Source organism: Salvelinus alpinus, chromosome 3, assembly GCF_045679555.1.
Source record: "Salvelinus alpinus chromosome 3, SLU_Salpinus.1, whole genome shotgun sequence".
NCBI classification, from domain to species: domain Eukaryota; kingdom Metazoa; phylum Chordata; class Actinopteri; order Salmoniformes; family Salmonidae; genus Salvelinus; species Salvelinus alpinus.
The window spans coordinates 67387872-67404832 of NC_092088.1; the positions used below are offsets into that span (position 1 = coordinate 67387872).

General features: G+C 43.3%; 1 protein-coding gene across 1 annotated transcript in view; it reads left to right on the plus strand.

The window, feature by feature from the left end:
• The first annotated feature begins 9544 nt into the window (after positions 1 to 9544).
• stxbp4 (syntaxin binding protein 4) overlaps positions 9545 to 16961 on the plus strand; it is a 63158-nt gene continuing 55741 nt past the window's right edge. Inside the window, exons 1-4 of the mRNA XM_071393814.1 lie at positions 9545 to 9663; positions 9838 to 9911; positions 12515 to 12610; positions 15710 to 15782. Coding sequence (XP_071249915.1) covers positions 9545 to 9663; positions 9838 to 9911; positions 12515 to 12610; positions 15710 to 15782 — 362 coding nt within the window. The remainder of the gene's footprint in view (positions 9664 to 9837; positions 9912 to 12514; positions 12611 to 15709; positions 15783 to 16961) is intronic.

Genomic DNA, 16961 nt, shown 5'->3' on the forward strand with positions numbered 1-16961 from the left:
CGTTGTTGCTGGTGATGTCTGGTGAGGACCTGCCTTACAACAGGCCTACAAGCCCTCAGTCCAGCCTCTCTCAGCCTATTGCGGACAATCTGAGCGCTGATGGAGGGATTGTGCATTCCTGGTGTAACTCAGGCAGTTGTTCTTTCCATCCAGTACCTGTCCCGCAGGTGTGTTGTTCGGATGTACCGATCCTGTGCAGAAGGCCAGCATCCCAGAGTCACCTCTTCACTGTTGACGTTGAGACTGTTGTTTTGCGGGTACTACTTAATGAAGCTGCCAGTTGAGGACCGCCCTGAGACGCATCCTCACCACCAAAAAGAAGGTAAACATCTGGTCTGCCTGATCTCTGTTTAGCTGAGTAGACCACCACACAATACTACTGGGCCATTGTGGTTTAATCCACTGAATCCATCATCACTAGCACTGCGTCCATAGAAATGTCCTAATAAGATAATATACAGTACCAGTCTAAAGTTTGGACACACCTACTCATTCAAGGGTTTTTCTTTATTTGTACTGTTTTCTACATTGTAGAATAATAGTGAAGACATCAAAACTATGAAATAACACATATGGAATTATTTAGTAACAAAAAAAAGTGTCAAACAAGTGCCTTGATGACAGCTTTGCACACTCTTGGCATTCTCTCAACCAGCTTCACCTGGAATGCTTTTCCAACAGTCTTGAAGGTCTTCCCACATATGCTGAGCACTTGTTGGCTGCTTTTCCTTCACTCTGCGGTCCAACTCATCCCAAACCACCTCAGTTCGGTTGAGGTTGGGTGATTGTGGAGGCCAGGTCATCTGATGCAGCACTCCATCACTCTCCTTCTTGGTCAAATAGCCCTTACACAGCCTGCAGGTGTGTTTTGGGTCATTGTCCTGTTGAAAAATAAATGATAGTCCTACTAAGCGCAAACCAAATGAGATGGCGTATCGCTGCAAAATGCTGTCGTAGCCATGCTGATTAAGTTTGCCTTGAATTCTAAATAAATCACAGTGTCACCAGCAAAGCACCCCCACATCATCACACCTCCTCCTCCATGCTCCACGGTGGGAACCACAAATGCAGAGATCATCCATTCACCTACTCTGCGTCTCACAAAGATGGAGGTTGGAACCAAAAATCTCAAACTTGGACTCATCAGACCAAAGGACAGATTTCCACTGGTTTAATGTCCATTGCTCGTGTTTCTTGGCCCAAGCAAGTCTCTTCTTCTTATTCGTGTCCTTCAGTAGTAGTTTCTTTGCAGCAATTCGACCATGGCCTGATTCACGCAGTCTCCTCTGAACAGTTAATGTTGAGATATGTCTGTTGCCGATTTCTGACGCTGGTAACTCTACTGAACTTATCCTCTGCAGCAGAGGTATCTCTGGGTTTCCCTTTCCTGTGGCGCTCCTCATGAGAGCCAGTTTCATCATAGCGCTTGATGGTGTCTTAAAGTAATGATGGACTGTCGTTTCTCTTAGCTTATTTGAGCTGTTCTTGCCATAATATGGACTTGGTCTTTTACCAAATAGGGTTATCTTCTGTATACCAACCCTACCATGTCACAACACAACTGATTGGCTCAAATGCATTAAGGAAATAAATGAATTTTTAACAAGGCACTCCTGTTAATTGTAATGCATTCCAGGTGACTACCTCATGAAGCTAGTTGAGAGAATGCCAAGAGTTTGCAAAGCTGCCATCAAGGCAAAGGGTGGCTACTTTGAAGAGTCTCAATTATAAAATATATTTGGATTTGTCTAACACTTTTTTTGGTTACTACATGATTCCATATGTGTTATTTCATAGTTTTGATGTGTTCACTATTATTATTATTGTACAATGTAGAAAATAGTAAAAATAAAGAGAAACCCTGGAATGAGAAGGTGTGTCCAAAGTTTTTATTGGTACTTTATATATATTATTATTATTATTATTTTGGTTGGAAATTTGTCCGCAGGCCTACCAGTAGCCTATAGCAGCTAGAGCCCTGTGACCGGTGCTGGCCTATCCTGTATTACCATATTACTGTTGCAGCAGGAGGAAGAACGGAACTTTTTAATCGCTACTCCGCCAATAACGCACTATAATGACTCACTCACTGTTTATTGATAAAGGGTTCTATATGTGGTAATGTAGGCTATAGGGTGTTTTTATAATAGTCTTTCGTAGGTTTCAGGAACAATAGCTGTTTAGATATCTTGCTATGAGACTTTGAAGACAGTGACTGTCCGTCTTGGTCATTGTCTATTGGTCAGTGTAATCTCCTGGGCTAAATTTAGAAATGTGGGCTTTTGTTGTGAAGGGGGCAGGGGATGGGGAAGAGCAGAAGAGGGAGGAGAGGACAAGATGGGAGGGGAAAGGGGGAGGGGGCTGGAGGAGAACACAGAAATGACAGGAGAGGAAAGGATAGAAGGGTAGAGAAGAGGAGATAAGGAGAGAGGAGGGTAGACAGGAGAAGGAAAATAAAAGACAGGAAAAGGAGGTGGTAATGATGAAATGAGAGGGGGAAGGGAATCAATAGGAATTGAAAGAAGAGGCAGAGGAGATGGGGAGAGGAAGGAGAGGAAAGTCAGAACCAGGTCAGCTCTTCCTAAATCTGGAATGTCGAACCTCTTGCTGAACCCTTTTCCACTGCTACTTACAGGGTCAGTTCAATACAGAGTCCTGAGCAGGGCCAACATAGGCCGTAGAAATACGGAAAACGGTGGTTTCTTTTCATGACAATGTCATCCAAGTAAAGCACAAATGAGTGAAAGGTCGGCAAATATATACGTTTGGTTCAGATTTGGTCCGGTCTGGACTGCCCCTGATTTCAACGTCCACAGACATCCGGACCAGACTATATTTGGTCCATAGATGTCTATAATTAGTTCAGACTTGGTCCGGTCCAGACCGGCTTTGATTTGGCCCAAACATAGAAGTCTATAATTGGTTCAGATTTGGTCCGGACCGGATCAAATTTGAACCAATCATAGACATCTATGTTTCACAAGTTTGAATAGCACAGTACAGCACAATACAGTACAGTAGAGCACAACATATTACAGTTCAGTACACAGTACAGTAAAGAAAAGTAGAGTACAGTACAACACAGTAGAGTACAGTAAAGTATAGTGTACTGTACCCTACTTTACTCTAATGTACTCTGCTCTACTGCTGCTTACCTATTGCAGATTCAGTCTTCCCAGCCTGGTGCAGGTCTACAATTTTGTTTCTGGTGTCCTTTGACAGCTCTTTGGTCTTGGCCATAGTGGAGTTTGGAGTGTGACTGTGAGGTTGTGGACAGGTGTCTTTTATACTGATAACAAGTTCAAACAGGTGCCATTAATACAGGTAACGAGTGGAGGACAGAGGAGCCTCTTAAAGAAGAAGTTACAGGTCTGTGAGAGACAGAAATCTTGCTTGTTTTTAGGTGACCAAATACTTATTTTCCACCATAATTTGCAAATAAATTCATTCAAAATCCTACAATGTGATTTTCTGGATTTTTTTTCTTCTCATTTTGTCTGTCATAGTTGAAGTGTACCTATGATGAAAATTACAGGCCTCTCTCATCTTTTTAAGTGGGAGAACTTGCACAATTGGTGGCTGACTAAATACTTTTTTGCCCCACTGTACATCAAATCAAATGTTATTTGTCACATACAACAGGTGTAGACCTTACTCGAAATGCTTACTTACAAGCCCTTAACCAACAATGCAGTTTTAAGAAAAATAAGAGTTAAGAAAAGTATTGACTAAATAAACTAAAGTAAAAAATAAAAGAGCAACAATAAAATAACAATTACAAGGCTATATACAGGGGGTACTGGTACCGAGTCAATGTGCGGGGGTACAGGTTAGTAAAGTGACTGGATATACTGTATAATAAACAGTGAGTAGCAGAGCTCCAAGGGAAAAAAAGGGGGGGTGTCAATGCAAATAGCCATTTGATTAACTTTTTGAGGATCTGAGGACCCATGCCAAATCTTTGATTAATTGTTCAGCAGTCTTATGGCTTGAGGGTAGAAGCTGTTAAGGAGCCTTTTGGACCTAGACTTGGCGCTCCGGTTTCAGCTTGCTGTGCGGTAGCAGAGAGAACAGTCTATAACTTGGGTGACTGGAGTCTTTGACAATTTTTTGGGCCTTCCTCTGACACCGCCTAGTATATAGGTCCTGGATGGCAGGAAACTTGGCCCCAGTGATGTACTGGGCTGTATGCACTACCCTCTGTAGTGCCTTACGGTCGGATGTTGAGCAGTTGCCATACCAAGCGGTGATGCAACTGGTCAGGATGCTCTCGATGGTGCGGCTGTAGAACTTTTTGAGAATCTGGGGACGCATGCCAAATCTTTTCAGTCTCCCGAGGGGGAAAAGGCATTGTCGTGCCCTCTTCCCGACATTCTTGGTGTGTTTGAACCATGATAGTTTGTTGGTGATGTGGGAAACAAAGAACTTGAAACTCTCAACCCACTCCACTACAGCCCCATCGATGTGAATGGGGACAGGAAGTCCAGGATCCAGTTGCAGAAGGAGGTGTTTAGTCCCAGGGTCCTTAACTTAGTGATGAGCTTTGTGGGCACTATGGTGTTGAATGCTGAGCTGTAGTCAATGAACAGCATTCTCACATACAGTGGGGAGAACAAGTATTTGATACACTGCCGATTTTGCAGGTTTTCCTACTTACAAAGCATGTAGAGGTCTGTAATTTTTATCATAGGTACACTTCAACTGTGAGAGACGGAATCTAAAACAAAAATCCAGAAAATCACATTGTATGATTTTTAAGTAATTAATTTGCATTTTATTGCAAGACATAAGTATTTGATCACCTTCCAACCAGTAAGAATTCCGGCTCTCACAGACCTGTTAGTTTTTCTTTAAGAAGCCCTCCTGTTCTCCACTCATTACCTGTATTAACTGCACCTGTTTGAACTCGTTACCTGTATAAAAGACACCTGTCCACACACTCAATCAAACAGACTCCAACCTCTCCACAATGGCCAAGACCAGAGAGCTGTGTAAGGACATCAGGGGTAAAATTGTAGACCTGCACAAGGCTGGGATGGGCTACAGGACAATAGGCAAGCAGCTTGGTGAGAAGGCAACAACTGTTGGCGCAATTATTAGAAAATGGAAGAAGTTCAAGATGACGGTCAATCATCCTCGGTCTGGGGCTCCATGCAAGATCTCACCTCGTGGGGCATCAATGATCATGAGGAAGGTGAGGGATCAGCCCAGAACTACACGGCAGGACCTGGTCAATGACCTGAAGAGAGCTGGGACCACAGTCTCAAAGAAAACCATTAGTAACACACTATGCCGTCATGGATTAAAATACTGCAGCGCACGCAAGGTCCCCCTGCTCAAGCCAGGGCATGTCCAGGGCCGTCTGAAGTTTGCCAATGACCATCTGGATGATCCAGAGGAAGAATGGGAGAAGGTCATGTGGTCTGATGAGACAAAAATTGAGCTTTTTGGTCTAAACTCTACTCAACGTGTTTGGAGGAAGAAGAAGGATGAGTACAACCCCAAGAACACCATCCCAACCGTGAAGCATGGAGGTGGAAACATCATTCTTTGGGGATGCTTTTCTGCAAAGGGGACAGGACGACTGCACCGTATTGAGGGGAGGATGGATGGGGCCATGTATCGCGAGATCTTGGCCAACAACCTCCTTCCCTCAGTAAGAGCATTGAAGATGGGTCGTGGCTGGGTCTTCCAGCATGACAACGACCCGAAACACACAGCCAGGGAAACTAAGGAGTGGCTCCGTAAGAAGCATCTCAAGGTCCTGGAGTGGCCTAGCCAGTCTCCAGACCTGAATCCAATAGAAAATCTTTGGAGGGCGCTGAAAGTCCGTATTGCCCAGCGACAGCCCCGAAACCTGAAGGATCTGGAGAAGGTCTGTATGGAGGAGTGGGCCAAAATCCCTGCTGCAGTGTGTGCAAACCTGGTCAAGAACTCCAGGAAACGTATGATCTCTGTAATTGCAAACAAAGGTTTCTGTACCAAATATTAAGTTCTGCTTTTCTGATGTATCAAATACTTATGTCATGCAATAAAATGCTAATTAATTACTTAAAAATCATACAATGTGATTTTCTGGATTTTTGTTTTAGATTCCGTCTCTCACAGTTGAAGTGTACCTATGATAAATATTACAGACCTCTACATGCTTTGTAAGTAGGAAAACCTGCAAAATCGGCAGTGTATCAAATACTTGTTCTCCCCACTGTAGGTGTTTTTTTTGTCCAGGTGGGAAAGGGCAGTGTGCAAATTGTGGATCTGTTGGGGTGGTATGCAAATTGGAGTGGGTCTAGGGTTTCTGGGATGATGGTGTTGATGTGAGCCATGAGCAGCCTTTCAAAGTACTTCAGATAAAGAAAAAAAAATGGAAATCATGAAATTGGGGAGAAAAAATAAATAAATAGTTAAAAAAAATATACACAATTTTTTGGGTTAAAACGGATTTAAGTTTCCCTGCATTAACTTCCCCGGCCACTAGGAGTGCCGCCTCTGGATGAGCATTTTCTTGTTTGCTTATGGCTTTATACAGCTCGTTGAGTGCGGTCTTAGTGCCAGCATCGGTGTGTGCTGGTATATAGACAGCTACGAAAAATATAGATGAAAACTCTCTTGGTAAATAGTGTGGCCTACAGCTTATGATAGTCTACCTCAGGCGAGCAAAACCTTGAGACTTCCTTAATATTTGATTTCGCGCACCAGCTGTTATTGACAAATAGACACAGACCGACATCCCTTGTCTTACCGGAGTCAGCTGTTCTGTGGGCCTGGTCTGGTATCTGGAGTAAATCCTTTGTGTCTGACTCGTTAAAGATCAAATCATTGTTCAGTTCGAGGTGAGTAATCGCTGTTCTGCTATCCAGATGCTCTTTTCGGTCATAAGAGACGGTGGCAGAAACATTATGTACAAAATAAGTTGCAAACAACCACACACAATAGCACAGTTGGTTAGGAGCCCGTAAAACGGCAGCCATCTCCTCCGGCGCCATTCCCAATACATGCTGTATTCTTGACATAGCTCATCCTATGTAACTACTGCTGTACATACATTTTTCCTACTTACACTACCGTTCAAAAGTTTGGGGTCACTTAGAAATGTCCTTGTTTCTGAAAGAAAAGCAAATTTTTTGTCCATTAAAATAACAACAAATTGATCAGAAATACAGTGTAGACATTGTTAATGTTGTAAATGACTATTGTAGCTGGAAATGTCTGATTTTTAATGGAATATCTACATAGGCGTACAGAGGCCCATTATCAGAATCCATCATTCCTGTGTTCCAATGGCACATTGTGTTAGGTAATCCAAATGTATCATTTTAAAAGGCTAATTGATCATTAGAAATTATGCAATTATGTTAGCACAGCTGAAAACTGTTGTTCTGATTAAAGAAGCAATAAAACTGGCCTTTAGACTAGTTGAGTATCTGGAGCATCAGCATTTGTGGGTTCAATTACAGGCTCAAAATGGCCAGAAACAGGACTTTGTTCTGAAACTCGTCAGCCTTCATTTCTCAGAACAAGAATAGACTATTCCATGCGAGAAATTGCCAAGAAACTGAAGATCTCGTACAGGGCTGTGTACTACTCCCTTCACAGAACAGCGCAAACTGGCTGTAACCAGAATAGAAAGAGGAGTGAGATGCCCCGGTGCACAAATGAGCAAGAGGACAAGTACATTAGAGTGTCTAGTTTGAGAAACAGACAAGTCCTCAACTGGCAGCTTCATTAAATAGTACCAGCAAAACACCAGTCTCAACGTCAACAGTGAAGAGGCGACTCCGGGATGCTGGCCTTCTAGGCAGAGTTCCTCTGTCCAGTGTTTGTGTTCTTTTGCGCATCTTAATATTTTATTTTTATTGGCCAGTCTGAGATATGGCTTTTTCTTTGCAACTCTGCCTAGAAGGCCAGCATCCCGGAGACGCCTCTTCAACCTCCTTCAACCTCGTGGCTTGGTTTTTTTCTCTGACATGTCAAATGTGGGACCTTATATAGACAGGTCTTTCCAAATCATGTCCAATCAATTGAATTTACCACAGGTGGACTCCAATAATGTTGTAGAAACATCTCAAGGATGATCAATGGAAACAGGATGCGCCTGAGCTCAATTTCGAGTCTAATAGTAAACGGTTTGAATAATTACGTAAATAATGTTTTCCTGTTTTAAAAAAAATTATGAAAAACTGTTTGTCCTTCATCATTATGGGGTATTGTGTGTAGATTGATGAGGACATTTTTTTTATTTAATCCATTTTTGAATAAGGCTGTAATGTAACAAAATGTGTAAAAAGTCAAGGGCTCTGAACACTTTCCAAATGCTCTGTATGTGCAGTTGAAATTTGGCCATAGAATCAATGACCGAAAAATACATATTTTCAACATCTGTAAATTATGTATTTTCAACATCCGGAAAATACGGATTTTTGACGTCCGTAAAGTATGTATTTTCACTTTTCATTAAGCACCTAAAATGCACCTGATTTCAAAGTCCGGAAAATGCTTATTTTTAACGTCCGGAAAATACATATTTTCACCCTTCATTTAGCACCTAAAATGCACCTGATGTCAACGTCTCTGTGTACACTACGTTTGAAACAATTGTATTGACTGTAGTCTTCCATTGCCCTAGTTTGAGCCCAAAGCCTTTGTCCTCTGCTTCTTCCTGTGTGTGTCTGTCCAGAGGATTACCTCGCCTGCCCTGTCCTCCCAGGTCTGCAGATTGGCAGCAGCGTTTTCCAATACCTAATGCACCCGTTTAGACTGTAATTACTTTTTCATAATTTAAAAGATCTAGAAGCTCTTTGCTGCTGTAACCTATTTACTCCTATTGGTGACACAGCTTGCAATAAAACTTACACACAGGTACACAGGCACATGTTGTCTTTCCCTGGTGGAGATATCCACTGAAGTACTCATACTGTTTACAGTATAAGGCCAGGAATTTTTCCTGTTGACGGATTCAGAAAAAAGCTCCTGTACCTTACTATATTGCATCATTAGGACGAGGAAAACTTTTCCTTGATCACATGAGCTGTCCTGGAAAAACTTCTGACCGTGTACAATTTACCAGCATAATGGCATTAATTCTCAACAACAAATCTTCTTTTCAGATTGGGCTAAGTCCTTGGTTATTACTGTCATATGGTGCATTTTAATGCCGAGAATGGCTCAGAGGGAGATTGGTCTGGACAGCCTGAGCTGATGTGATTCTGCCAGTCAAATTCCCTGTGAAGAGATGAGACAGTGTGTTTTTGTTTTCCCCTGATGCTAAAACCCTGTCAGTCTGTGTCTGGCTGCTGCTTCTGACCCCACATACACTCCCAATGCACCGACACACACACCCGCCTCACACACTCTCACCTTAAACTCACCACACACACTTGCAGCCACTCTGGACGCCCACACACACTCACCTCACACACTCGCCAGACACTTTGGTGGCTCCGCAGACCACACACTTCCTACACACACTCTCTCTGCACACTCGTGCGGCAGCTGCTGACACATCTCATCCCAGCTTGTCTCTAAAGCCAATCCACAGCTGGTTATGGAACTAATTGGTGTTGCTCTCGGAACCTATTCTAACGAAATTCTTTGGACAATGATTCAATTACATCTCGAGACCGAAGACGAAAGCTCATTCAACGAACTCTGTGACTGTGAGAGGTCGCCACTCTTTCTCTCTTGCTTTATCTCTTCCCTTAACTCTTCCATTCTCTCCTTCTATCCGTCATAAGTATTCTTCTTTCTCCGTCGACGAGGAAGGGACGGGCTTAATATTTATTTTTCAAATGGTAAACGTTGGGATGACGTGACAGAGGAGGTGTTTGTGTGTTCCAGGACTATCATGGGACCTCACGGCATCAACCGGGCCATCGAGAGATTGGAGTTCTGTGACTGCAAGAAGGGACTGGGTCAGTATAAAACTTCACCTCGTATGTGATGTGCATTATGAATACATGTAGCTACAGTGAGTGTATACATGTATAATGTTTTATCAGGCTATAACTGGAGCCCAGAGGTTTCCCTGGTCAGGTTGTGAAGGAAAAACTATTGGCCCTAGCAATGAATGTTTATTATAAATGTTTATTATATTATATTATACTAAAGCTAACTCTCTCTCCTCTGCTCTCATCCTTCTAGACCTATCGGCTGCCTTTGATACTGTGAACCATCAGATCCTCCTCTCCACCCTCTCCGAGCTGGGCATCTCCGGCGCGGCCCACGCTTGGATTGCGTCCTACCTGACAGGTCGCTCCTACCAGGTGGCGTGGCGAGAATCTGTCTCCGCACCACGTGCTCTCACCACTGGTGTCCCCCAGGGCTCTGTTCTAGGCCCTCTCCTATTCTCGCTATACACCAAGTCACTTGGCTCTGTCATATCCTCACATGGTCTCTCCTATCATTGCTATGCAGACGACACACAATTAATCTTCTCCTTTCCCCCCTCTGATAACCAGGTGGTGAATCGCATCTCTGCATGTCTGGCAGACATATCAGTGTGGATGACGGATCACCACCTCAAGCTGAACCTCGGCAAGACGGAGCTGCTCTTCCTCCCGGGGAAGGACTGCCCGTTCCATGATCTCGCCATCACGGTTGACAACTCCATTGTGTCCTCCTCCCAGAGTGCTAAGAACCTTGGCGTGATCCTGGACAACACCCTGTCGTTCTCAACTAACATCAAGGCGGTGACCCGTTCCTGTAGGTTCATGCTCTACAACATTCGCAGAGTACGACCCTGCCTCACGCAGGAAGCGGCGCAGGTCCTAATCCAGGCACTTGTCATCTCCCGTCTGGATTACTGCAACTCGCTGTTGGCTGGGCTCCCTGCCTGTGCCATTAAACCCCTACAACTCATCCAGAACGCCGCAGCCCGTCTGGTGTTCAACTTTCCCAAGTTCTCTCACGTCACCCCGCTCCTCCGCTCTCTCCACTGGCTTCCAGTTGAAGCTCGCATCCGCTACAAGACCATGGTGCTTGCCTACGGAGCTGTGAGGGGAACGGCACCTCCGTACCTTCAGGCTCTGATCAGGCCCTACACCCAAACAAGGGCACTGCGTTCATCCACCTCTGGCCTGCTCGCCTCCCTACCTCTGAGGAAGTACAGTTCCCGCTCAGCCCAGTCAAAACTGTTCGCTGCTCTGGCACCCCAATGGTGGAACAAACTCCCTCACGACGCCAGGTCAGCGGAGTCAATCACCACCTTCCGGAGACACCTGAAACCCCACCTCTTTAAGGAATACCTAGGATAGGATAAAGTAATCCTTCTAACCCCCCCCCCTTAAAAGAGTTAGATGCACTATTGTAAAGTGGTTGTTCCACTGGATATCATAAGGTGAATGCACCAATTTGTAAGTCGCTCTGGATAAGAGCGTCTGCTAAATGACTTAAATGTAAATGTAAATTATATCAAGTCTAAGGGCGACATTTCCCCCCGCAAAAACTAGCTAACACACCGCAACCTTCTAAATAATAGTAGCTCCGATGTTGTACCTCGAAATTTCCCTAAATGTACTATCTGCTAGTTAGATAGAAGACCCCATAGATTTTATCTACTGGTGGTTCATATACACTACCAGTCAAAAGTTTTAGAACACCTACTCATTCAAGGGTTTTTCTTTATTTTTACTATTTTCTACATTGTAGAATAATAGTGAAGACATCAAAACTATGAAATAACACATATGGAATCATGTAGTAACCAAAAAAGTATATTTTATATTTGAGATTCTTCAAATAGCCAGCCTTTGGCTTGATGACAGCTTTGCACACACTTGGCATTCTCTCAACCAGCTTCACCTGGAATGCTTTTCCAACAGTTGAAGGAGTTCCCACATATGCTGAGCACTTGTTGGCTGCTTTTCCTTCACTCTGCGATATGACTCATCCCAAACCATCTCAATTTGGTTGAGGTCGGGGGATTGTGGAGACCAGGTCATCTGATGCAGCACTCCATCATTCTCCTTCTTGGTAAAATAGCCCTTACACAGCCTGGAGGTGTGTTGGGTCATTGTCCTGTTGAAAAACGAACATGTGCGCTATCGTGCATAAATTTATTTTGTCCCCCTACACCAAACGCGATCACGACACGCAGGTTAAAATATCAAAACAAACTCTGAACCAATTACATTAATTTGGGGACAGGTCGAAAAGCATTAAACATGTATGGCAATTTAGCTAGTTAGCTTGTACCTGCTAGCTAATTTGTTCTATTTAGCTAGCTTGCTTTTGCTAGCTAATTTGTCCTGGGATATAAACATTGAGTTGTTATTTTACCTGAACTGCACAAGGTCCTCTACTCCAACAAATTAATCCACACATAAAACGGCCAACCAAATCGTTTCTAGTCATCTCTCCTCCTTCCAGGCGTTTTCATCGTTGAACTTATATGGTGATCGCATCTAAACTTTCATAGTATTACCACGACTATGAAAAACATTATTTTGCGACGCTCGAGCACGCGATGTGTCCAGTCTGGTCAGCATGTTACTTCTGTCTCTTGTTTCTCATCCAGGGTTGAAAATCATAGGTGGCTACAGAGATCAAACACGGGAAGAGTTTGGGATCTTCATCAAGCGGGTGTTACCGGGAGGTCTGGCTGCTCAGGATGGTACGTTAATGTCTGGTTGTTGTTGTTTTTTGTTTTGTATCATTTACTACTATGTTGATAATAGGGCTGTCAAAGTTAAAGCATTAATTACAGTTAACTTTTGACATTTTTAATGCTGTCATTTTTTTGGAAGCTGTTAATGGCATCTCCATTTCTTCACCCAAGTCTGTTTCCTCATGGACCCTTTTAATCGCAGCACACACACACACGCTCTGCTCTGCTCACTGAGGTGTAATATTAACTGGTGACTGGGTCCAAGGTATGGACCATCTATATCCAGGTTGCATCCGGTGTATACAGACAAACATTTTAATTTAGCACTCAGTGCGCACAGCGAGCAGCGTGAGCAGCAACGCCATCCCAAAAAATGGCAGACATTGGATGAATATAACATTTTAATATCTTCAGCTGTGAGTGATGGAAAAAAAATAGACTTCAGCCACAATTATTTGAATAATTCAATGGATGTTTTGTGCACAAAAGTGATGTCTAAAGTGTCTTATTAGGAATTTTCCAATCTGACTTCTCTATGTGGCACTCTATGGAAATTGTCTTTCTGGGCCGGGTGTCAATTAAACTGCAGTACTGAAGCAAAACTGTAGGAGCAGTCTAAACCGTGCTTCTAGACCAGAACACTGCCCCCCTTGGCTGTGCTGTGTGCTCTTAGTCTTGGCAGCTAACAGCTCCTGGAGAACTGTGAAACTGTCTGTCTCTCTTTTGTGGTGCATCCACTATGCACATCCACTATGCACATCCACTATGTGTGCAGCTTTTGAGCAACAATTTCAAAGGAAAACTTACAGAAAGTTCAATCATCAACACATTCCCAGGCATTTCTTTGAATAACAGTAAAAACTTAATTTGCACAGAAGTAGCTAACTAGTTATGCTAACCAAACGAGAATGTTTACAATGCCATGGCTGAATGCTTCTTGATTTAATTAACTCTAATTTCCCACAATTATTTTAATCAGAACAGGACATCCATTCCACTTAGCTACTGCTTTTGTTGTAGTTCTCAGGTCAAAAGATTTAAAGTAACTATCCAGTGTTTCCACATTTCTATGAAATACAATAGGAAATACAAAATAAGAGTGATATAGTTTTCCCTCCAATTTTGTATTTATTAAGTATGTTAAAAATCTGCTTTTCTGTGTTGGAATGGTGTGGCTGTATCCCAACAACAGAATGATGTGGGCGTATACCGGTCATAAAAAATATTAACGCAAGTAGAACACTGGCCAGCTCATCCTCCTCAGGAAGATGACATCATGAAACAGTCTGCGTGAGATAGATACACGTTTGAGGTGGAGTTTTTTCTCCAATGTATGCTTTGGCCACAAAAACGAGTATAGGATGAGTCAACAGCATTATTTGGGTATGAGTTAACAGAATATTAACGTTTAAAAGTGTTTTTTTCCCCCTGGACAATTACTTTAAGCAAATGATCCCAATTCTAGTAGTAGCAGCTTGTGACTAGTTCATGTTGAAGAACATGGATAAGTAACCTAGCTTAGGCTATATTTTAATAGCTGTATTATATTTTTACATGACCTCAGACTTGGCTGAGCTGTTGTTATTGTCTTAGAATATAGTTTTTTTGTGTTTTCTTCCCCTATATTAAAAAAATATATTATTCCTACAACCCAATGTCAAATCAAATTTTATTTGTCACATGTGCCGTAGACCTTACCGTGAATTGCTTACTTACAAGCTCTAAACCAACAATGCAGATCAAGAAATAGTGTTAATAAAATATTTACTAAATAAACTAAAGTAAAAACTTGGATTACATCAAAAAGTAAGATAAGATATTTACATAACAATAACGGACTATATAAAGGGTGTACAGGTTAGTCGAGGGTAATTTGTAAACTGACTATGCATAGATAATAAACAGCGAGTAGCAGCACTGTATAAACAAAGGGGGGGGGGGGGGGGTCAATGTAAATAGTCTGGGTGGCCATTTGATAAATTGTCCAGCAGTCTTATGGCTTGGGTGTAGAAGCTGTTAAGGAGCCTTTTGCTCCAAGACTTGCCGCTATGGTACCGCTTGCAGTGCGGTAGCAGAGAGAACAGTCTATGGGTGACTGGTGACTGGAGATTTTGACAATTTTTTGGGCCTTCCTCTGACACCGCCTAGTATATAGGTCCTGGATGTCAGGAGGCTTGAACCCGGTGACGTACTGGGCCGTACGCACTTCCCTCTGTAGCGCCTTACGGTCAGATGCAGAGCAGTTGCCATACCAAGCGGTGATGAAACCGGTTAGGATGCTCTCGATGGTGCAGCTGTAGAACTTTTTGAAGATCTGGGGACCCATGCCAAATCTTTTCAGTCTTCTGAGGGGGAAAGGTGTTGTCGTGCCCTCTTCACAACTGTCTTGGTGATAGTTTGTTGATGATGTGGACACCAAGGAACTTGAAACTCTCGACCCACTCCACTTCAGCCCTGTCGATGTTAATGGGGACATGTTCGGCCGTCCTTTTCCTATAGTCCACGATCAGCTCCTTTGTCTTGCTCACATTGAGGGAGAGGTTGTTGTCCTGGCACCACACTGCAAGGTCTCTGACCTCCTCCCTATAGGCTGTCTCATCATTGTCGGTGATCAGGCCTACCACTGTTGTGTCGTCAGCAAACTTAATGATGGTGTTGGAGTCGTGCTTGGCCACGAAGTCGTGGGTGAACAGGGAATACAGGAAGGGACTAAGCACGCACCCCTGAGGGGCCCCAGTGTTGAGGATCAGCGTGGCAGATGTGTTGTGCCTACCCTTACCACCTGGGGGGCGATTAACTCAATATTCTTTTTTTTGTCGTTTGACAGCCCTAGTTGATAAACAACCTCTGTTGCTGATGATGGCAAAATGCTCTCTCTCTCTCTCTCTCTCTCTCTCTCTCTCTCTCTCTCTCTCTCTCTCTCTCTCTCTCTCTCTCTCTCTCTCTCTCTCTCTCTCTCTCTCTCTCTCTCTCTCTCTCTCTCTCTCTCTCTCTCTCTCTCTCTCTCTCTCTCTCTCTCTCTCTCTCTCTCTCTCTCTCTCTCTCTCTCTCTCTCTCTCTCTCTCTCTCTCTCTCTCTCTCTCTCTCTCTCTCTCTCTCTCTCAGGACGGCTTAGAACGGGCGACCTCGTTTTGGAAGTCAATAATATGAGTTTAGGAGGACAAGTAACCAACGAGAGGTAGGTCAGTAGTGCACAGTGGTAGACTCTGAACCTAAGGTGTGAATGACGCTATACTAGATCTCTTGTTTATTCTTACTGATCCTTAACTTATTAGTCTCTAAAGCATGTTTCATTGACTTTTGTCTTTCAAACATGTTTTCAATCAATCAAATCAAATGTATTTATGAAGCTCTTTTTACATCAACAGATGTCAAAGTGCTATACAGAAACCCAGCCTAAAACCACAAACAGCAAGCAATGCAGACGTAGAAGCACGGAAATAATCTACTTGAATCCCACACGTTGCATAAAAAAACAACTGGAATTTGTACATAGAGGGCTATGATGTGTATGTCTACTGTATTAACAGTGCATTGGGAAAGCATTCAGACCCCTTGACTTTTTCCACATTTTGTTACATTACAGCCTTATTCTAAAATGGTTTAAATAGTTTTTACTCCCCTCATCAATCTACACACAATACCCTATACCCTACAAAGCATACCCAATACCCTACAAAGCAAAAACAGGTTTTTCAAGATTTTTGCAAATGTCATTATTTTTTTTTTTTTTACATAGGTATACAGACCCTTTACTTTGTTGAAACACCTTTGGAAGCGATTACAGCCTCGAGTCTTCCTGGGTATGACACTACATGCTTGGCACACCTGTATTTGTGGAGTTTCTCCCATTCTTCTCTGCAGATCCTCTCAAGATCTGTCAGGTTGGATGGGGAGTGTCGCTGCACAGCTATTTGCAGGTCTTTCCAGAGATGTTTAATTGGGTTCAAGTCTGGGCTCTGGCTGGGCCACTCAAGGACATTCAGAGACTTGTCCCGAAACCACTCCTGTGTTGTCTTAGCTGTGTGCTTAGGGTCGTTGTCCTGTTGGAAGGTGAACCTTCGCCCCAGTCTGAGGTCATCAAGGATCTCTCTGTACTTTGCTCCGTTCATCTTTCCCTCAATCCTGACTAGTCTCCCAGTCCCTGCCGCGGAAAAACATCCCCACAGCATGATGCTGCCACCACCATGCTTCACCGTAGGGATGGTGCCAGGTTTCCTCCAGACGTGACACTTGGCATTCAGGCCTAAGAGTTCAATCTTGATTTCATCAGACCAGAGAATCTTGTTTTTCATCGTCTGAGTCCTTTAGGTGCCTTTTGGCAAACTCCAAGCGGGCTGTCATGTGCCTTTTACTG